Source organism: Nelumbo lutea, chromosome 5, assembly GCF_056320005.1.
Source record: "Nelumbo lutea isolate HS-2025 chromosome 5, American lotus-T2T, whole genome shotgun sequence".
Classification (NCBI taxonomy): Eukaryota; Viridiplantae; Streptophyta; class Magnoliopsida; order Proteales; family Nelumbonaceae; genus Nelumbo; species Nelumbo lutea.
In genome coordinates, this window is record NC_142688.1 from 79,451,814 (window position 1) to 79,475,855 (window position 24,042).

At 41.4% G+C, this 24,042-nt stretch overlaps 1 protein-coding gene across 5 annotated transcripts in view; it reads right to left on the reverse strand.

The window, feature by feature from the left end:
• Nucleotides 1–24,042, reverse strand: part of LOC148853034 (yacP-like NYN domain protein) — a 69,426-nt gene that overhangs the window by 12,303 nt on the left and 33,081 nt on the right. For all 5 annotated transcript variants that reach the window (XM_088945512.1, XM_088945513.1, XM_088945511.1 and 2 more), the window contains 2 exons: nucleotides 12,849–12,932; nucleotides 12,143–12,181 (listed from right to left, as the gene is read on the reverse strand). In XM_088945512.1, the coding sequence (XP_088801638.1) occupies nucleotides 12,143–12,181; nucleotides 12,849–12,932 (123 nt within the window). The remainder of the gene's footprint in view (nucleotides 1–12,142; nucleotides 12,182–12,848; nucleotides 12,933–24,042) is intronic.

Consider the following 24,042-nt stretch of genomic DNA (forward strand, 5'->3'; position numbering starts at 1 on the left):
TTTCTTCTCCAAGAAACAACATTACCAGCCACCAAGCTGCAATACCCAGAAGTAGACCTTCTGTCAACAATGTTTTCGGCCCAGTCAGCATCGGTGTAGGCTTCAAGTTTCATATGACCATGCTTGGCAAACAGAATTCCCTTTCCTGGGAGCCCTTCAAATAACATAGGATTCGTTCTGCTACTGCCATATGAGTGTCTCAAGGAGCATGCATGAATTGGCTAATGCAATTGACTGCATATGCAATATCTGGCCGAGTCATGCATAGGTACAAAAGTTTCCCAAGAAGTCTCTGGAAGATTCCTTTGTCTTCTAACAATGTCCCATCTGAGGCAGAGAGTTTATGACTCATATCAATAGGAGTAGCAACTAGTCTAGCACCCATCTTTCCAGTTTCAGAGAGCAAGTCAAGAACATACTTCCTTTAGGAGATAAGAATCCCATCCTTGGATCGAGCAACTTCTATGCCGAGGAAGTATCTCAGTTCCCCCAAATCTTTAATCTCAAACTCTATATAGAGGAAAGATTTTAGATCATGAATTCCTGAAACATCATTACCAGTCACTACAATATCATCTACATATACAATGAGGTATACTACCAGAGGTCCACTCTTCTTCACAAAAAGAGTATGATCAGACTGTGTCTGCACATAACCAAAGTTAACAAGTGTTGTTCTAAGCCTCTCAAACCATGCTCTAGGGGACAATTTTAGTCCATAAAGGGATTTCTTCAGCCTGCATACCTTTCCTTTCATATCAGTTTCGTACATCCCTGGAAGAAGAGACATATAAACCTCCTCATGTAATTCAGCATTCAGAAATGCATTCTTCACATCCAATTGATAAAGGGGACAGTCAAAGTGAGCGGCTAAAGATAGAAGAACCCTCATAGATGTCATCTTGGCAACAGGTGCAAAGGTCTCCAAATAATCAATCCCATATGTCTGTGTATAGCCTTTTGCAACCAGCTTGGCCTTGTACCTTTCAATGCTACAATCAGCTCGGTATTTGATAGTATAGACCCACTTGCAACCGAGTTGATCCTTCCCTTCAGGCAAATCAACCACTTCCCATGTGTCATTCTTGTGTAGGGCATCAATTTCAGACCTCATAGCATCCCTCCATTCTGGAATATTAAGAGCTTCTGACACAGACTTGGGAATAGGGTTAGAAGCAACAAAAGTTAGATAGGCAAAGTATGAAGGAGAAAGCAACCTATAAGAAAGGTGCTTGGAAATGCAGTGAACAGTGCACTTCCGTTTTCCTTTCCTCAGCAATGGGAATATCAAAGTCAGGGAAGAATGACTCCAAGGGTGCTGAAACTGTACCTATTGTCTCATCTGTGACTGGAAGTGTATGAGGCTCATGTGTTGTAGGAGAAACAACCTGCTCATTTTTGGATCTTTGCCTTTGATACACCTTGGGATTGAGGATGGGACGAGGAGGTAAAGGTGGAAGAACACTGGGATAGGGAGAATGGAACGACTGATCCGCCCTTGATTCATTTGAAGGAGAAGCAGACTCATCAAAAGACTCAACTGGGACAAGAAGAGGAAGAGCAAACACCTATGACAAATCCTCCCCCTGTGGACAATGTCCATCCGGAGAGGAACCATAAAAGGGAGAAAACTCATCAAAGTTGACATCCATTGAGACATACCGAGAGCCAGTCTTTGGATCAAAACAACAGTAACCCTTCTGTGTGGGGGAATAACCAAGGAAGATACACTTGTGGGCTTTGGGTTCAAATTTATGCCTTTGGACACTTGTAACATGTACATAACAGGTGTTGCCAAAGGCACGAAGAGGAATAGGAAAAAGATCCTTGTCCGGATGAAGGAGATTGAAGGGAGACTTAAACCCTAAAACCCTGGATGGTATACGGTTTATAAGGTAAGTGGCTATGAGAATGGAATCACCCCAAAACCTTGTAGGCAGGCTGTTTATTCTTTCTTACTGTTTATGTTCTTTTCTGTAATGGGCCTTATTCCGGGCCCATCCTTTCTATGTTATGTTCTTTGTAATTTCTTGCATCCACTTCTCGTAGGATGGATCATCTTCTGGGGGAGCCTTCTTGCTCCTAGAAATAAACCCCGACTTTATCGATTGTGACCATGCAAGATAATTAGTTCCATCTAGTTTAATTGTGGTCACAGTCAATAAAGAATCACCTGGAGTCCCCTGAACCGGTCCATATTCAGTACCAATCTTGTTTTCAAATTCTGAGGAGTTCATCATGTAAACACTTCAAATATGATTTCAGATTACTTCTACAAGTGTACCGAATGAAGATGAGCAAGGACTGAGTTCAACCAACCTCAAGACAGCAATACACAAGGCCAAACTACACCCTGAAGTTGCAAGAACCAAGACTGAAGTAGAACCTTGGTTCGGCCTTCAAGAAGTAATCAGAAAACTTCTAAGCACTGTGCACTCAATCGAAGTTCCTTTTCTAATCAGGGACCTCAAGGTAATCACCAAAAAATAGCCAAGAAGAGTAAATATCAGTCCGTATTGATGAAGAGACCTTTTTACAAACACAGTGTGGGCAATAGAGAAGACCCCACTGTCAAAGGTGAAAAAAATCTCAAGAACAGTCCGTATAGGCCCCCAAAACACAGACAAAAAGAAGCAACAATTTGCAGCACTAAATCCAAGAATGTTTCAGCAGTTTTGACAGCCTAAAAAGGAGTGAAAACAACCCAGAAATCTCTAGGTTAAACCAGATTAAAAGACAGCCGAATAGCTGTACAGAAACAACCCAGAAATTTCGGACACTTCGACAATCCAAACACAAAAAAATAACCCAGAAATCTGAGCACAACTTACAATATTTAAGCTTCAAATCAGAAACCAAGCTGTTTCCCTTTTTTTCTCTGATTCTTCCTGGCCACCGAACCCCTTCTCCAAGAGATTTGAGTCTTGGGCACCTTCCAATGACCTCTAAGAATCAGGCAACATGAGCTGAAGTTTCCAGCCCTAGAATACTAAAGTTCAGGCCTGCTCTGATACCATGAAGAAAACTGAAGAAAACTGACCTTGAGAGTTCGGCAATGAGGGTTTTGAGAGTGAGAGTTTCGAACATTACACCCTCTCAGCACCCTAACACTATTTTATTAAGATAAATTTGAATAATTACAAGGAGGCCCTTAGTTGGGCAAGAAATTACAAAGAACATAACATAGAAAGGATGGGCCCGGAATAAGGCCCATTACAAAAAAGAACATAAACAATAAGAAAGAATAAACAGCCTATGGGCCATTCAGCCCATCTTCTCTACAAGAACATGGTCCAGATAATAGATCTATGTAATAGGTCGGTGAGCACGCCTTATAGGTCATCACTTATACCCTACTTAGCTCAGCCAATCTCCAAAGGAGGTCGCTCCTTAAGCGGAGGTCCTTTAGGTCGGCCAGGCCGAGGTACTTTATGTCAGCCATAGGCAAGGTGCTACTAGCCAACCTACTGGGGTGATATGCTTATTCAATGCCGAGGTGTCATTTGGATGCCACGTGTCATGTTGTTATTCAAAGGTTGGCCGCCAGGTCTCTAGTAGGTCTCTAGAGGTAGGTCGGCAGGTCGGCAGAGGTAGGTCGCCAAGTCGGCAAAGGTAGGTCGCCAGGTTTCTAGTAGGTCTCTAGAGGTAGGTCACCAGGTCAACAGAGGTAGGTCGCCAAGCTGGCAAAGGTAGGTCGCCAGGTCTCTAGTAGGTCTCCGGAGGTAGGTCGCCAGGTCTCCAATAGGTCTCCGGAGGTAGGTCGCCAGGTCTCCAATAGGTCTCCGGAGGTAGGTCGTCAGGTCTCCAAAGTTAGGTTGCTAGGTCAGTAGAGGTAGGTCTCCAGAGGCAGGTTGCCAGGTCGCCGGAGGTAGGTTGCAAGCCCCTTCCTCCCAGTCTAGAACATCACCTTTCTGCTCCACCTGAAAGTGATATCCCTTCCTTAGACACTTCTACTTCAGATGCTAGTTCTTCAAATCTTCTTCTTCCTTCTACACACATTTCCCGGCCTCCTAACTGAATGGTTTTCCTTCAAACCATAGCAATTCTCTAGTCTTATATTCAACATAATTCCTCATTCACATTAGTACACCATTAGCAATCCACACTGAAAAGAGGCCATGGATACAGAAATTCATGCTTTACATGAGAATGACACTTAAGAATCTTGTGCCTACTCCTCAAGATGCCTCCATCGTAGGGAGTTGTTGAGTTTATACTATTAAGCTGAAATTTGATGGATCTCTTTACTAGTATAAGGCTCAATTAGTTGGCCAGGGATATAATCAAGAGTACAATATTGATTATGAATATACATTTGCTCCAATTGCTAAGATCACCATAGTCCATGTTCTCTTAACTTTGTCTATTGTCTATTCTTGGTCCATTTGTCAGTTTAGTGTGAAGAATGCTTCCGTTATGGTCAGTTGAAGGAGACAATCTATATGAAGCCTCCTCCTAGATACTATAGTGATCCTTCTTTAGTTTGTGAACTAAAAATAAATCTTTATATGTGTTGAAACAGCCCCCCCCCCCGGCTTGGTTTGAACAATTTTGTGATGTTGTTGTTGTTGTTGTTGTTGTTGGGTATAATCAAAGCTCTTTGGATCACTCTCTCTTTGTCTATAAAAAGCCTCGGGGTATTATTATTCTCATGTTGTATGTTGATGATATCTTGTTGATTAGGTGGGAATGATGATGAAGGGATTCATGAATTGAAGTACTTGCTACATAATTCCTTTCACATAAAGGACTAGGGTTCTCTCACTTATTTCTTGGGCCTAGAAATATTCCTTCCACCTTGCTAAACTAGCCAACTAAATATTCCTTCCACCTTGCTAAACTAGCCAACATCACTAATGATAAACATATTGATACTCCTCTGGAGCTGAATGTCAAGTTGTCTAAGTATGATGCCACCTTGTATCACCAACTTGTGATGTCTCTCATATATCTCACTATGACTCAATTTAATATTTTTCGGGTTGTTAGTCAGTTTCTTTCTGCTCCTGGTCAACCTCATATGACTACTATTCATCACATTATTCTTTATGTTTGGGGCATAATTTCTTAGGGACTCTTCTTCACCTCTTCCCCACTACTAGGTGATGTGTCTTTATGGGTGACTCTCTCATCTCCTGGAAGTGCAAAAACCAATAAATGATTTCCAAGTCTTCCACTAAAGCAAAGTATAGGCAATGTCTTCTGTTTGCAGTGAGATTGGCTGGCTACAAATTCTCCTTACAGATCTTGGTGTTCAGCTTCCTATTTCTACTCCTCTATATGCTAATAATACTAGTGCTATCAAGAATGCATCTAATCCTGTCTTTCATGAGAGGACATAGCATATTGAGGTGGACTCTCACTATCCGAGACCTATTTGTTATTGGATCTATATCTCTTCCTCATGTGGCCTCAGAAATGTAGATTGCTAACATCTTCACAAAGGCTATGACATCAGTCTAAGGGGGAATGTGGAGATTATGTCACCTGATGTATTTTATTAGTATAATCCCTATTGTACTATGTACATTACTTGTTTCATTATTCTTTTTCCTTTTTCATCCCTATAAGGGCATTCTTGTAATTGTACATATCTTTTAATATAAAGGAGTATCTTTGGGGTGGGGGTTAATTTATTCTGGACACCCCCGAATTTGTTTTAATCTCTTTCTCCTTTTCAATCAAGAGGGTTAACATGTCCCAAAAATGAGTGGCAAACATGCAAATGCTTAGATGGATGAGTGGAAAAACTAGAAGGGAAAGGGTTAAAATTGAAGCCACACGAAGGAACCTAGGAATAGCTCCAATAGGAAATAAAATGAAAGAAAGTACACTGAGATGGTTTGCTCGTATGCATAGAAAACCATAAACAACACCTGTAGAAAAAATGACCTCTTACAAGTTGAAGGGGATAGAAGAGCTACAACAAAACCAAAAAGGACTTCGGTGTAAATAAAAAGAAATGATTTAAATACCCATAATTTAATGATGGATATGGCTCTGAATAGAATGGAATGGCAAAATAGGACTCATGTAGTTGACCTCATATAGTTGGGGCAAGGATTAGATGATGATGATGATGATGATGATGATGACCTTATCATCTCTTCCTCATCTACTTCTTTACGTCATTCCTCCATGTTTCTCATCCTCTTGACCACCATGGGTGTGCTAGTTCCATTAGTTTGTTCTTTGTTGTTTTAGATGCCATGGATACTATGATGTGTGCCTTACTTGATAATGACACTTGGGATTAGACTTGTTCATGGGCCAGGTCGGGTTGGGTTTGGGTCAGGCTTTGTATATGTATCAACAGAATATACTCAGGCCTGAACCCAAGCCCAGCCCAACCATCGGTCCTAACTCTTGAGCCCAAGCCTAGCCCTCATATAAAGCCCGAAGCCCGGGCACGAGCCTAAGCCCAGCCAGAAATTTGAAAACAGAATTTGTTCTTTTTTTATTCAATAAAAAAGTGTTTTATTTATATTAAAAACCTTCAAAACTCAAAAGTAATAAACATCTCACTATTACTTGGAAAAAAAAAAAGAGAAGAACAAAGAAAAAATATTGTATATATATTTTTTTATTTAATATATAGTATCATGTCAGGCTCGGGCTCGAGTTCAAGCCGGGCTTTTTTGAGAAAGCCCGAGCCCGGCTTGAAAAAAGTTGGGCCCAATGCTTTAGGCCTGAGACCACGGGCCTTAAATTATGACCAAGCTTGACTTAATAATGGGTCGGGTCAGGCCAGCCCGTCAGGCTACCCGGCCCATGAACAGGTCTACTTGGGATTTGGTTCCTAATCCTTGTGTTGTTTCTCAACTTCCTCTTTTTGGTAACAAATGGGTCTACTCTACCAAATTGAAGTTTGCTGGTAGCATTGAGTGATACAAGGCATATCTAGATATACATAAGAATATGATCTTGATTGTGAAGAGATATTTACCCTTATTGTTAAGATGACAACTATCCGACTCATAATTTCTCAATCAACTCTTCGCGAATGGCCAATCATTAGAATGAACGTCACAAATAATTACCTTAGTGGTTAGTCGAAAGAAACTGTCTATATGAAGTCTCCACCTGATTATCATTCTAAACAATCTCTAGTTCACCACCTCAAAATGTCCTTATATGCATTTAAGTAGGCGCCTCATGCTTGATTTGAGCATCTTCACACTGTTCTTGTCGATATTGACTAACAACAGTGCACATGGTTCATTTCTCCTTTCTTCATTATCATGCTCACCGCATCGCCTTCTTCTTGTCTATGTTGATGACATTCTCAGCATTGGTGATGATACCAAGGGCATTTAGCAGCTTATACAATTACTTCAACACTCCTCCCATATGAAGGATCCTTGTCTCATTACATATTTTTTTTTGGCTTGGAGATTTAATCCTCATCTAGGAGACACCTTGTAACCTAACATAAGTATATGCTAAATCTGATCAAATTGGCTCCTCTTACAAACAGCAAGTATGTCTTTACTCCTATGGAATTGAACGTTATATACTCTAAGGATGATGGAAAACTCTTAGCCTATCCTTCTTTGTATCGTCAACTTGTTAGAAGCCTTATCTATCTTACACTAACTTGTCTTGGCATTGCCCATGCTGTTAAAGTTGTCAGTCAGTTTGTATTTTCCCCATGTCATCCTCATCTTTCAGTTGTTAAACGCATTATCCATTACCTCAAAGGGAGTATGGATTTTTTTCCCTCCTCTTCATCCACTTCTCTACTTTATGCCTACTCTGATGCTGATTGGGCATGATTTCCTGATTCCCATCACTCCACCAGTGGGTGTTGGGTCTGATTGAAGGTTTCAAGGTGGGTAGAGATGGTCCTTGTATCTCTCATCTTCGGTATGCAAATGACAGTTTGATTTTTCTGGATGCTTCGGTTTAGTACGTTTTAAATTTGAGAGAAACTTTGACCAACTTTGAAGGTTTGAAAGTGAATCTCTCCAAGAGTGTGTTGATTGGAGTGGAGGAAGTTAAAATGGAGTGTGGAAGTATTATTTGAATGTGCTGAAGCTTTTGAATGTAGAATTGGAGTGCTTCCATTTATTCATATGGAATGCCGATTGTACGAAGCTTCAAATTCAGGTGTTTTGTGGAAACTGATTTTGGAGAGGGTTGAAAGAAGGCGGGATGGCTGGAAAGCAAAATATCTTCCCTTGGGAGGCTTACCCACTTATTATATGTTCTTATTGAATCACAGGTGACTGAAAGAGTCGAGAAGCTTCAGAGGGATTTTTATGGGAGGGTGTGGGTGATGTGGACGCCGGCAGCAGCAGCAGTAATTTAGTGTTCTCAGCAGCAGCAATTTAGTGTTCTCATCCTGTCTTATCTATTCAGTATTCTTGCCTTATCTGCTTTCAGTAGTAGGGATTAGTAGGATTCTTATCTATTCAGTGTTCTTATCTTATCAGTTCAGTAGTATGGATTAGTAGGGAGTCTTATCTTATCTTATCAGTTCAGTAGGATAGATTAAGGGAGTCTTATCTTATCTTATCTTATCAGTTCAGTAGGATAGATTAGTAGGGAGTCTTCCTAATTAGCAAGGAGTCTTCCTAAAAGTAGGACTCTTATCTCTTGTAATCTGTTTAAGGAGCTGAGAATATTGAATAAGATCATGGAAAATTTCAGTCAAGAATGAGAGCAGAGGAGAGTTTGGTGATCTCTTGAACAAATCACCATTAAGGCGCCAAGATAGGTCCCTCAAGAAAAAGGAGAAACAAGGGAAAACAGGAGGTTTTCCCCATGGACCGACCCGTGACGGGATCCTATTCCGTGGGCCCATAACAGTGGGAGGGGGAGGAGGGGGCAAGAAATTTCACTTGGTAAATTGGGAAAGAGTATGTAGACCAAAGGAGAGGGGAGGTTTGGGTCTGAGAAGGGTGAGGGTTTTCAATAAGGCTTTAGTTGGGAAGTGGTTATGGAGATTTGGTTTGGAGAGCGAGGAAAATTCACTATGGAGGAGAGTGGTGGGGAGGTTTGGGTGGGAGCCAAGGGAGAAATGGATCATGAAGTTCAATCAGGAATTCAGACTCTAACATGCTTTTCAATTGGGGATGGAGCAAGAATTAGGTTTTGGGAGGGTGATTGGTGTGGGGCAGGCAAGTTGAGTGAGTTGTATCCCAGGCTGTATAGGCTGGCTGAGTCTGAAGTAAATGTTAGTCACTGTTATGAAAGAAGGGGAGAACAACTGGTTTGGTGCCCAAAGTTCAAAGACCTTCATTGGATACAGAGGTTAATAAATGCATTACATTGCTGGAGAAATTGGAGGGGGTGAAAGTTTCAGCTCAGCCAAGGGATGAACTATGGTCGAAAGAATGCTCAAATGGGAAATTATCCGTGAAGTCTTGCTATCTTGCTCTCAGTAGGGACCATACAGATTCAAATCAAACTGTTGGTGTGTGGGGAAATCTGGGCCCTCCCAGGGTTGAAGCCTTTGCATGGCTTGTGGCTATGGATAGCATCTTGACTGTTGACCATTTGAAATCCAAGGGCTTAATATGGCTAATATGTGCTTCGTGTGCAAAGAGCATTGCTAGCCATTTATTCTTCTCTTGCAAGATCTCTGGTTTTTTTTTTTTTTTGTGTGTGTGGAGGTTGTTTACTGCATTGTTTGGAGTAAGAGACTTTAAACCAAGTTCAACTGCAGAGAATTTTTCTTCATCGCCAAAGATAAGAAGAAACAAAAAAAGCAAGGTGATTTGGAGCTGTGTGCCCAGGAATATGCCAAATGAAACAATCCCTGCCCCTTAGTTTTTGGACCAGAGGAATATGTAAGTATGTATTTATGTTAGTAAAACAACGAAGTAAGATATACCTAATGTTATTTACTTAGTTTTAAATGAACTAGATCCATAATTATCTAAAAGCACAAGTTGAATTTAATATCTTGCAATTGGTCTTTTAGAAAAAATTATGGTGATTACTGAAAAGAAAAGAGAGGGGGAAGAAAACTTAATGGCAACATTAGACACCAATTTAAGGTTAAGGCAAGATATTGACAACTAATATAACTAAAACTAAAGACTGATTAATGCTCAAAGATGAATGCAAAAATCATTCAATTGTAGACTTAAAATTCATAAACACGATATGGATTTTCCTTAAATAGAAAAGTAAAATGTGTGACTATGAGAAATATAGCCTAGATCTGCCACCAATAAGATGCTACCAATACAGCTTCCAACATGATCTACAGCCGCCCATTTCAAATGTGTTTTGTACTTGTATGTTGCCATTGATAGGGTTGTACCTTTGAGGTGGCAATCATGTTTGAGATGTGTGGCCATAGATCATGTTGGAAGCTGTGTTGGTTGCATACCATAGGTAGCAGATCTGATGCTTGAGAAAAGCTAGTGCTTTGAGAAAGTCTTTCTTATATCCACACATCCAGAAAACTCTGCTGGGCCCAAGGGAGAGGGGAGGTTTGGGTCTGAGAAGGGTGAGGGTTTTCAATAAGGCTTTAGTTGGGAAGTGGTTATGGAGATTTGGTTTGGAGAGCGAGGAAAATTCACTATGGAGGAGAGTGGTGGGGAGGTTTGGGTGGGAGCCAAGGGAGAAATGGATCATGAAGTTCAATCAGGAATTCAGACTCTAACATGCTTTTCAATTGGGGATGGAGCAAGAATTAGGTTTTGGGAGGGTGATTGGTGTGGGGCAGGCAAGTTGAGTGAGTTGTATCCCAGGCTGTATAGGCTGGCTGAGTCTGAAGTAAATGTTAGTCACTGTTATGAAAGAAGGGGAGAACAACTGGTTTGGTGCCCAAAGTTCAAAGACCTTCATTGGATACAGAGGTTAATAAATGCATTACATTGCTGGAGAAATTGGAGGGGGTGAAAGTTTCAGCTCAGCCAAGGGATGAACTATGGTCGAAAGAATGCTCAAATGGGAAATTATCCGTGAAGTCTTGCTATCTTGCTCTCAGTAGGGACCATACAGATTCAAATCAAACTGTTGGTGTGTGGGGAAATCTGGGCCCTCCCAGGGTTGAAGCCTTTGCATGGCTTGTGGCTATGGATAGCATCTTGACTGTTGACCATTTGAAATCCAAGGGCTTAATATGGCTAATATGTGCTTCGTGTGCAAAGAGCATTGCTAGCCATTTATTCTTCTCTTGCAAGATCTCTGGTTTTTTTTTTTTTTTGTGTGTGGAGGTTGTTTACTGCATTGTTTGGAGTAAGAGACTTTAAACCAAGTTCAACTGCAGAGAATTTTTCTTCATCGCCAAAGATAAGAAGAAACAAAAAAAGCAAGGTGATTTGGAGCTGTGTGCCCAGGAATATGCCAAATGAAACAATCCCTGCCCCTTAGTTTTTGGACCAGAGGAATATGTAAGTATGTATTTATGTTAGTAAAACAACGAAGTAAGATATACCTAATGTTATTTACTTAGTTTTAAATGAACTAGATCCATAATTATCTAAAAGCACAAGTTGAATTTAATATCTTGCAATTGGTCTTTTAGAAAAAATTATGGTGATTACTGAAAAGAAAAGAGAGGGGGAAGAAAACTTAATGGCAACATTAGACACCAATTTAAGGTTAAGGCAAGATATTGACAACTAATATAACTAAAACTAAAGACTGATTAATGCTCAAAGATGAATGCAAAAATCATTCAATTGTAGACTTAAAATTCATAAACACGATATGGATTTTCCTTAAATAGAAAAGTAAAATGTGTGACTATGAGAAATATAGCCTAGATCTGCCACCAATAAGATGCTACCAATACAGCTTCCAACATGATCTACAGCCGCCCATTTCAAATGTGTTTTGTACTTGTATGTTGCCATTGATAGGGTTGTACCTTTGAGGTGGCAATCATGTTTGAGATGTGTGGCCATAGATCATGTTGGAAGCTGTGTTGGTTGCATACCATAGGTAGCAGATCTGATGCTTGAGAAAAGCTAGTGCTTTGAGAAAGTCTTTCTTATATCCACACATCCAGAAAACTCTGCTGGGCCAGTGAGTTATTAATTTTGTTTTAATCTACTAGGTTCCATGTAAAAATTCTGGATGTGTGGTGGAAGGTGTATTTGTAGTAGCTGCAGGAGTAAAGAAGATCATATCCCTATCTTACTCATTAGTACTAGGAGAAAACTTGATAAATAAGTCTCACCTCTGAAACTAATGCCTTGCAGCTCCAAACAAAGGCCCCCTGGAAATTATCATTTAAGAGTTAGTAACCAAACCTAGAATAAAGCACATTCAACTAGTGTTAAGCCTTATGTGGGTAACTATTTTGATGAGAATCTTATGTAGGTTACTTGTTCAAAGGCTATGAATCCATTAGACCATTACTACTTTCTATTTTCCACTTCTTGGTATGCTTAATGAAGTTCAATCCCAAGGGTATGATTTTAATGAGTTACAGTATAAGTTTACTAGGGGCATCTGTACTGCAAAAGGAACATTTAACATTTGATTCCATGAATAACATTCTTTTCCTCTCTTATATAAGCATAGGTCTTAAGGGTATCGTAATTTCCTTTGGCAACCTGCACATGATCAATACCTATGCTCAGCTTTACTTGGGGAAGAGAAGGTTGAGTACTTTATCCATTTGCCTCCGAAATATTTTCATACGTTCATATTTAATCATATTAAGTAGTGACATGAGGGTAGACAGCAAAGCACAATTTTTTTCACTCCATACAATTTTCTCTTCTTCATCTCCCTAGTATGGTATTATCATTTATAACAATCCAAGTTCATTTATAGAAAGAAATGGATGGCAAGAATATAAAATATTTCTGAGGATACATTCCAGAGGAAAAAAAAAAGGAAAAAGGAAAAGCATCTAAAATAGAAAAGTAAATGCATACTGCTCCATGAGCTGCTTGCTGATGACAATGATCAGATGTCGCAACCCATACTTTTGGGCAACCATCCTCTTTCAAGGCTACAACCTGGACCAATGTAGAAGGCAGAGTAGGATCAATCAACAATCTTGAAAATTGGGAATGAAACCACATATGAAAAGATATAACAATAAAATCACTGCAGTTATTGACTATAAACAAGATCAAACTTAAGTTGTCAGTTACTACCTAATTAGTGATTTGAATCAAAAAAGGTAGATATTCAAGACTGCTATCAGCCTTGAACCCTAATAGATTTCAAGTTCGAAAAAGGAGAAAAAGGTATAGAGGAGAGAGGAGAAAGAGTAGAGAGAGTAGTAGAACACAAGAATTGAAAGGAAGGACAGAATCTGAATATTCTGCCGCCGCCACTTCCATTTAGTATTTATAGGTTATGCTAGTTACATGAAAGGACAAATCTGCCCTTGGTATTTACATAACACATAAAACAATATAAAACTGAAATATAAATAACTGGAATAACAGATTGACCATCAGCTAACCCTAGGATGACTAGGGCACATTCTACCCTACGGACAGAATGGGACCACAGCTGTGGGGCCCACATCAGTGTTCTCTACACTCCCCCTCAAGTTGGGAATAAATGTTATCATTCCCAACTTGGATAGATCCGCTCTAGCTTCTTTCTTGATACAGCTTTAGTGAGGATCCGCCTCTAGCTTCTCTCTCGCACAAAATGTCGGTCAACTTCAATGTGTTTGGTTCTGTCATGCTGCACTGGATTATGTGCTATATTAATAGCTGCTTGATTATCACAATACAGCATCAGGGGCTTCTCATACTCAATACCCAACTCCTCAAGTAGAGATCTCAGCCATAGGATTTCAGCCACTCCGTTAGCCATTGACCTGTATTCTGCTTCAACACTAGATCGGGAGATAACACTTTGTTTCTTACTTCTCCAAGAGACAAGATTACCTCCCACAAGAGCACAATATCCTGAGGTAGACCTTCTGTCATCAACATTCCCAGCCCAATCGGCATTAGTATAAACCTCCACCTTCATGTGGTTATTGTTCTTGAACAGTATGCCCCTACCCGGGCATCTCTTCAAGTATGCTAATAACCTTTCTACCGCAAGAAGATGTGTAGTTCTAGGAGAATGCATGTACTGGCTGACAACACTAACAGCATAAGTAATATCTGGCCGAGTGAGGCAGAGATATAGGAGCTTTCCTACCAATCGTTGGAACATAACCTTGTCTTCAAGAGGCTCCCCACTCTCTGCACTAATCCTGTGGTTCTGTTCAATGGGTGTATCCGCAGGCTTGACACCAAACTTTCCAGTTTCTGCCAGTAGATCTAGGACATATTTCCTCTGAGAGATAAAGATCCCTTGTTTGGATCTAGCAACCTCAATACCCAAAAAATACGGAAGTACACCAAGGTCTTTCACCTCAAATTCTTGATGAAGGAGTTGTTTAAGGGACTCAACCTCATGGCTATCCTTCCCTATCACCACAATATCATCAACATATACTGCAAGTAGTGTCAAGGAGGACTCTACCCTCTTAAAGAATAGAGTATGATCTGACTGGGCCTGTACGTAACCGAACTTCACAAGGGCTAGTCTGAACCTATCGAACCAAGCCCTAGGTGACTGCTTCAAACCATACAAAGCCTTGTTGAGCCGGCATACCTTCTTACCTGTTTCTACATCATAGAATCCAGGAGGCAAACATATGTAAACCTCTTCCTGTAGGTCTCCATTCAGAAAAGCATTTTTCATGTCCATTTGCTACCGGGGCAAAGGTCTCCAAGTAATCTATACCATAAGTCTGGGTGAACCCTTTTGCAACTAACCGAGCTTTATACCTCTCAATGGATCCATCTGCATTGTGCTTCACGATAAATACCCATCTACAGCCAACTGGTTTCTTTTCTTTGGGCAAATCAACCAGCTCCCATGTGTTATTTTTTAACAGGGCATCCATCTCAACCTGCATTGCATCTTTCCATTCCGGAATGGATAGGGCTTCTTGCACTGTTCTTGGAATAGGGACATTAGCAACGGAACTAAGGTAGGACCTGTAGGTAGGAGATAGGCGATCATAGGACAAAAACTGGGAAATACAGTGGGTTGTAGATGTTGTACAATGACGTTTCCCTTTATGGATGGCAATCAGAAGGTCAAGGTCATCTATAGGAGGTGAAATGGCAACAATAGAGGAAGTTTCTGTGGGCCCTGGGACTATAATAATTGGACTTGGAGCTACATAATGAGATTGGAGCTGGCCTGGACTACTAATGACCGGGATCAACCTGCCTGCATCACCTATGATAGACCCTCAACTCCTGACCCCTCTGACCACCCTCACCATTGCAGCTCTCATCTGGAATAGGTAAAGGAATTGCCCCACTCTCACTGCTCTCCCCCTGAGAAGAAACCCGAGGATAATAGGGTGTCTCCTCAAAGAAAGTGACATCCATGGAGACAAACTTCCTCCCTGAGACAGGATCATAGCAACAATAACCCTTTTGAGTTTGTGCATAACCAAGGAAAATGCATTCGGAGGCCTTGGGTTCGAACTTGGAGTTATGGGGTCCGAGAAGCTGAACAAAGCAGGTACAACCGAATGTTTTAAGGGGAGTAGAAAACAACTCCTCACTTGGGTATAGAAGGGAAAAAGGAGATCTCAAATCAAGGACCCGGGATGGAACCCGATTAATAAGGTATACCGCCATGAGGATAGCATCACCCCATAAGCGAATAGGGACATTGGAGGTAAACATAAGACTTCTAGCCACCTCCAAGATGTGCCTATTCTTCCTTTCTGCAACTCCATTCTACTGAGGTGTATGAGGGCAAGAGCTCTGGTGTATAACCCCATGATTAAGAAGATAAGATGCCAATGGTTTAGCAAAGTATTCATTTGCGTTATCGGATCTAAGAACTTTGATCTTGGCATATTGGGTTAGGATCATTTGGTGAAAGTTTTGGGTCAGGGCAGGAACCTCATCTCGTGAACGCATGAGATAAACCCAAGAAAAACGGCTATGGTCATCAACAAATAACAAGAAATATCTGTACCCACCCAATGGAAGGGATGTGATAGGGCCCCCAAACATCAGTATGCACAACATCAAAAGAATTATTACTCCTTTTATTACTCAATAAATAAGACTTTCTACAATGTTTAGCAAACTCACAACTTTCACACTGCAACTGAGACAACTCAATAGACTCAAATAAAGCAGGAAACGGACTCTTTAGAGACCGAAAGGACAAATGACCCAATCAGTTATGCTTGGCATAACCGAACTCACACTCTGAGAAACAAAAGACATCTTCTCTACTAACTCTTCCTGACGAGACCTCTCCCCGAGCAGATAGATCCCATTCGTCTCATGGCCAGTCCCAATCACCTTCTTCGTCTCCAAGTCCTGAAAAACACATCGGTCAGAGAAGAAGGTTATTGAGCAATTCATATCCTTGGTAATACTACTGATTGAAAGAAGATTAGTGTCATGCTTAGGAACGTGCAAAACAGATGACAGGGAGATAGTATCTAATAACTTGATGTCACCCTTCCCAGAAATAGGGACCAGGGAGCCACCAGCAATAGATACTTTATCCCTACCCTAAGACAAATGGTAAGTGGTAAACAGTGAAGGCAAGCTAGTCATGTAGTCGGATGCACCTGAATCTATTACCCAACAAGGTTCAGTAGTACCTGGAGCTAAGGCATGGTAGGTTGAAGCTCGAGTACCTGAATGTGCGAAGGCAAATGTGGCAGGAGCTGATGGTGTCTGCGGTGGTTGAGCTGAACTTCCAACTTCTTTTCTAACTGTATTAGGGCAGCCCGAACTGCAGCTAAGGTCTCTAAAGGTGTTCCTCTTGTGCCAGATGAGGATGCTGAATCAGTGTTCACGGCCACATGAGCATTGCCCTTCTTGCTTCTCAACTTTGCCGGAACCAAGTGAGGATACAGTTTCCAGCATGTTTCTTTTGTATGTTTGGGTTTCATACAATGTTCACATACCACATCCTTTTTGTCTTCCTTCCTCCTGTCCTTCTCTGAATCACCCCCTGATTTGGGTTTGACAGCTACAAAGGTTGGTGTGAGAGGCTGAGGTTGCATCATAACTTTCCTTTTGGTCTCTTCACTATGTACTAAGGAGTATGCCTGAGAGAGAGTCACATTGTCTCTAATCAAAATTTGTTGTCGCACAATATCATACTCTAAATTTAGGCCCGCCAGAAACTCAAACACTCGGTTTGTCTCGACCTGCCTTCTATATATCTGTGCATCTTTGGGACTCTCCCACTCAAGAGTCTCTAAATGAACAATCTCACGCCATAGAGACTGCAAGGTAGAGAAATATACTGAAATCGGTTTCTCTCCTTGTTTGAGGTTTTTCACTTCACATTTCAATTCATATGCTTTGGCAACATTAAGGGGTTGGGAATAAGTTTCTTTCATAACATCCCATATCTCCTTAGCTATCTTTGCCCACAAGTAATTTCGGCTAATATGAGGCTGCATAGAATTACACAGTCATGCCATAACCAAGTAGTTTTCTTGGATCCATTTGGTATACGTAGGGTCTCCTTTGAGGGGTACCCTAATTTACCTCTTCCCCCAATAGCCATCACAGCTGATTAGGCCCATTCCAAATAGTTTGATCCATCAAACCTTACGGTTGTAATATGACCACCTGTCTCAGAAACACTACCATAACTGCTGTTCCCAAAACTGCCTTCTGCCTGATTTTTAAACTCCATCTCGGTCAAGTCTCAAAAACAGCACTTGGACTACCAATCACAATCAAAACAATGTAGGACCAATCTGTATTCACAGTGTATGTGCACAAAACAGGTATAAATCTGATCTGAAACCGACTAGCAAACACAACGGCAGCAGTCCGTACAGTTCTCACCCCTTAAGAGAGTTCGAAAACCCCAAAAGGATCTGAAAAATCAGCTTAGAAGCAGGTCTGATAGTTTGGCAGAATTAGGGTTTTCAGTTCCTTAAAGAAAACATTTCAGTTGCACATTCCAATCAGTACCATACAGATAGACTTGCAGTAGGGTTAATATGAAACCCTAAAAGCTTATCAATGCTAACAAAACTTGAGGACTCCAGGTAAATCGCAAGGTTTAGTCTAACATTAGGGCTTGCTACAAGCTTATTAGGGTTTTCTGCAAGATCACTTTCAAACCCTAGAGTAGGAGAAAAGGTCCCTAAGGCAGTTCGGCCTAACAGTAGGGTTTGCTATAAAACCCTAGAGAATAGAAGGGAGAAAACCCTAGAATGGTTCGGCCGCCCTTTCCAGATAGGTCCAACCTATCCTCCCTGATAGTACTTCTCTTAGAAAATAGATAACTTACAAGAAAAAACTGTTCGCTGCCTTCCAAGGTTACCCAAACCCTAGTCTTCTCTGATTCTTCCTGATCACCAACACTCTGCAACCGTGACAAGTCTTCAACAGCTGCTAAACCCTCTGGCGATCTCCAAGAATCAGTCCACGAACCCCACTTTCTCAGCTTCCAGCCCTAGGGTATTCTCATCTGGTCGGCTGGACTAGACTCAGATGAGAAACCAGTTGAAAAACAGCCCACTTGATGTATGGAACTGTTTGAGATTAGATGCAAACCAGAAAATGAACAAACAAGAGAGGAAGAGAAGAGAGAGCAGGCGGCAATGAGTGTTAGAGAGTAAGAGGTTCTAACATAACCCCTCTCTAACACTCTAAACATCTTATTAATAAGTTAATCTTTGACAAATTACAGAGAGGCCCTTGAGTGAGCAGGAAAATACAAAAAACAGAATATTACAGAGTATGGGCCCAGAATAAGGCCCACAACAGAGAGAAACATAACATAACATGAAATGACAGTATATGGGCCATTCGGCCCATCTTCTCTACACTCCCCCTCAAGCTGAGCATAGATGTTAATCATGCCCAGCTTGCCAGTGTCATGTTGAAGCCTTGCCTTGGAAATGCCCTTGGTGAGAAAATCTGCCAGTTGTCCTTCAGAAGTAATGAATGGAAGACACACTTCACCGGAGGAGACTCTTTCACGAATAAAGTGTCTATCAACCTCAATATGTTTGGTTCTATCATGTTGTACCGGGTTGTGAGCAATGTTGATGGCAGCCTGATTATCACAGTACAACATCATGGGTTTGTCATGATCTACCCCAAGTTCTTCCATTAAGGACCTTAGCCACAATAATTCCGAGACTCCGTGTGCCATGGCTCTATATTCTGCTTCTGCGGAGGATCGAGCCACAACTGTTTGTTTCTTACTCCTCCAAGAGACAACATTACCAGCCACCAGACTGCAATACCCTGAAGTAGATCTTCTATCATCAATATTTCCAGCCCAATCAACATCAGTATAGGCTTCAAGTTTCAGATGACCATGTTTGGCAAATAGAATTCCTTTTCCTGGAGAGCCTTTCAGATAGCACAAAATCCGTTCTGCTGCTGCCATATGGGTATCTCTAGGAGCATGCATGAACTGGCTAATGCAACTGACAGCATACACGATATCTGGCCTAGTCATGCACAGGTACAAAAGCTTCCCAAGAAGTCTCTGAAAGACCCCTTTGTCTTCCAACAAAGTTCCATCCGAAGCTGAAAGTTTGTGACTCATATCAATAGGAGTTGCAGCTGGTCTTGCACCCAATTTTCCAGTTTCAGACAACAAATCAAGGACATATTTCCTCTGGGAAATAAGAATCCCATCCCTGGATCTGGCAACTTCTATGCCAAGAAAATATCTCAACTCCCCTAGATCCTTAATCTCAAATTCTGTACGGAGGAAAGACTTAAGGCCCAGAATGCCAGAGGCATCATCACCAGTCACTATAATGTCATCAACATACACAATGAGATACACTGCTAGAGACCCACTTTTCTTCACAAAAAGAGTATGATCTGACTATGTCTGAACATAGCCGAATTTAACAAGTGCAGCTCTAAATCTCTCAAACCAGGCTCTAGGAGATTATTTGAGGCCATAAGGAGATTTCTTCAGTTTACATACCTTTCCTTGCATATCTTTCCCATACATTCCTGGAGGAAGACACATGTAGACCTCCTCATGTAAGTCACCATTCAGAAATGCATTCTTTACATCTAACTGATAGAGAGGCCAATCAAAGTGAGCTGCCAGAGATAAAAGAACCCTCAAAGATGTCATCTTAGCAACAGGGGCAAAAGTCTCCAGATAGTCAATCCCATATGTCTGTGTGTAGCCCTTTGCAACAAGTCTGGCCTTGTACCTCTCAATAGTCCCATCTGCCCTGTATTTAATGGTAAAAACCCACTTGCATCCAACTGGATCCTTCCCTTCAGGCAAATCCACCACCTCCCAAGTACCATTTTCATGTAGAGCATCCATTTCAGCCTGCATGGCATCTCTCCATTCTGGAATCCCAAGAGCTTCTGATACAGACCTAGGAATGGGGTTAGAAGCAACTGAAGAGAGGTAGGCACAATATGAAGGGGAAAGTAGGTCATAAGAAAGGTGTTTGGAAATGCAGTGTGCAGTACACTTCCGCTTTCCTTTCCTAACAGCAATGGGGACATCAAAATCTGGGAAGGGGGATTCCAAGGGAGCTGAAGCAATACCTGTTATCTCATCTGTGATTGGGAGGGTATGAGCCTCATCTGTTGTAAGGGAAACCACTTGCTTATTCCTGGATCTCTGCCTTTGATACACTTTGGGATTATGGGTAGGACGAGGAGGTAAAGAAATAGGAGCACTAGGACAAGAGGAATGAAGTAGCTGATCCTCCTTTGATTCATTTTGTGAGGATACAGATTTGTCAAGAGACTGAACTGGGACAGGAAGGGGAAGAGCAAAAACTTGTGACAGACTCTCCCCCCGTTGACAATGTCCTTCCTGAGAGGAACCATAAAAAGGAGAAAGTTCATCAAAGGTAACATCCATAGAGACATGTCTGGTGCCAGTCTTTGGATCAAAACAACAATAACCCTTTTGTGTGGGGGAGTAACCGAGGAAGATGCATTTGTGGGCTTTTGGTTCAAACTTGTGTCTCTGCACACTTGGAATGTGAACATAACAGGTACAACCAAACACACGAAGAGGAATTGGGAAGAGATCCTTATCTGGATGAAGAAGACTGAAGGGGGATTTAAACCCAAAAACCTTGGATGGCATACGATTTATGAGATAGGTAGTAGTAAGTACAGCATCACCCCAAAATCTTGTGGGAACATGTGAGGCAAATAAAAGACTCCTTGCAACTTCAACAATATGTCTATTTTTTCTCTCAGCAACTCCATTTTGTTCAGGGGTTCTAACACAAGAGCTTTGGTGAATAACCCCCATGTCAGAGAGATACAAGGATAAGCTCTTCTCAAAATACTCTTTTGCATTGTCAGATCTGAAAACCTTAATTCTGGTACCAAATTGAGTCAAAACAAGCTCATGAAATTGCCTCACAAGTCTCGGGACTTCATCTCGGGATTTCATTAAGTATATCCAAGTGAATCTAGAAAAGTCATCAATGAACAGGATAAAGTATTTGTAGCCCCCCATAGAGGATAAGTGGTAAGGCCCCCACACATCAGAGTGTACAATATGAAAAAGAAAAGAGGATCTTTTATTGCTCATTTCTACAATGCTTTGACAACTGACATGACTCACAATTGAGACTGGACACACTGACTCCCTTAAACAGTTTGGGAAGCAAATGACTTAAAGCAGAAAAAGGTAAATGACCCAACCGACAATGACTCAACATAATTTGACTGACTAACTCTGAAGAAGTAGAACCAAAAGCAGCATTCTTGGGATGATCAGAGCATTGGCCAGGGGTGTCGAGCAAGTATATTCCATTCGCTTCATGGCCACTCCCAATCACCTTCCGAGACTTCAGGTCTTGAAACACACAGTGAGAAGGGAAAAATGTTACACAACAATTCAATGACTTGGTCAAGCTACTTACAGATAACAAGTTGGTATTTAACTTAGGTACATGAAGAGTGGAAAATAAAAGTAAAGAGTCTGTAGGCTTGACAGTTCCCTTGCCAGAAATGGGGGCAAGAGAACCATCAGCTAAGGTGATTTTGTCACGACCAGGAAGCAAATCATATGACACAAACAAAGTGGAAAGGTTGGTCATGTGATCAGAAGCACTTGAAGCACCTGAGTCAATGATCCAAGGGGTCTTGGGATTACCTGAGGTAGATGCATGGTTAGCAGAATCCCTTATACCTGAGTGAGCAAATGCAGAGGTGACTGGACTTCCAGAAGGGTTGGATGATGAAGTTACACCTTCAAGCTGGCTGATCATCCTTCCAAACTTCTCATAATCAGCTTTCATGGCTGCTAATTGTGCATTTGCAGACTCAAACTCTGTATCTGTACTTGTGGCTGTATGTGCACTTCCTGTCTTTCTACTGTCATTCTTCTTCTGGAATCGGATAGGGACAAGACCGGGATGCAATTTCCAGCACTTGTCCTTAGTGTGTTTCGGCTTCTTGCAATATTCACACACCACCTCCTTCTTTCCTGTGCCACTGGGGGCTTCTGTAACCCCTTTGGGTTTGATTCCCATATTTGCAAAATGATCATTGATACTGACCCCTTGAACCTGCACTTGCCTCCTGCTTTCTTCACTACTGACCAAAGCATATGCTTGAGACAATGAAACATCTTCCTTGGACAAGATGTTTTGCTTTGTAATGTCATATTCAGAATTCAGCCCTGTCAAGAACTCAAAGACCCTATTCCTTTCAACCAATTTCCTATATGTTTCAGCATCCTTAGGGGTATCCCATGTCACGGCCTCTATCAAATCAATCTCTTGCCATATAGATTTTAGGGCTGAGAAGTATGCTGCAAGTGACTTCTCCCCCTGTCTTAGATTCTTCACATCACTTCTCAGTTTGTAAGCTCTGGCAACATTCAACTTATGGGAGTAAGTTTCTGCAACACTATCCCAGATTTCTTTAGCCGAGTTCATCCACAGATAATGCTGACTAATCTGTGGCTGCATTGAGTTCACAAGCCACCCAATCACTGTGTAGTTTTCTTGTACCCATCTCTCATAAGATGGATCATCCTCTGGAGGAGCTTTCTTGCTCCCAGAAATAAAACCCCATTTTCCTTTGCTACAAATGTGGATTTTCACTGATTGTGACCAAGCTTAACTGTAGTTGGTCCCATCAAGCTTAACTGTAGTTACAGCCAGCATAGAATCAGTTGGGGTTCCCAAAATCTGTCCATATTCAGCAGCATTCTTGTTTTCAAGGCTTAAGAAATCCATCATGTAAAGGCTCCAATTAGGATTTTTAATAGGTTTCTCAAGGTACTGGGGTCTTGATGAGTTTAGTTTGAGCTGAATAGGCAACAACAACTAGCTCACAGAATCAGTTCAGACTTGATAACTGTGACAGTCCAGTTCGGTGGTAGTTTTTCTTTACTGTTTCACCCTTTAAAGGACACCCAACAAACTTCCAATCACAAGGTATTTCAGGTTCTCAACAGCCGTTGTCCCAAAGAGAAGAAAACAGGGCCACAGTCCTTAAGAGACCTTTCGTCGAACACTCAGTGTGCAGTAGTTAACAGCCTACTGTTAACTAGAAGAAACCACTTCAAGGTGTTCAGTATAGGTCCAAGAAGAGACTGGGATGAAGATGAGACTAGTGCCACTTAGTTTTAGATCAGTTTCAGCAGCTCGGCAGTCCAATAATCAGCCGAATAGCACTTCCAAAACAACCCAGAAAAACAGTCCAGCAATAGTGGGCCGAATGTATGTGGGCTTTGAATGCTTTAATAGTCCTCCCAAACAACAAAAAATAACTCAGCAAAGGACTGAGAAAAGACTTACAGCAAGAGAGTCTCTGGTTTGAACTATAAACCAGGCCGAACACTTGTTCTCTGAGATAACTTCAAAAGTCCTTTTCTCTGATTTCAAATCAGGCCAAACAACTTGCTCTCTGATTCTTCCTGGTCACCGAACCCTTCTCCAAGTGTATAGAAACTTGGGCACCCTCCAATGACCTCCAAGAATCAGGCGGATGACTGTAAACTTTCAACCCTAGAACCTCCTCATGTAGTTGGCTGAACTAGAACCACATGAGGGACACGCCAAGCAATGGCCTGCTCTGATACCAAGTTGAAAAACAGCCCACTTGATGTATGGAACTGTTT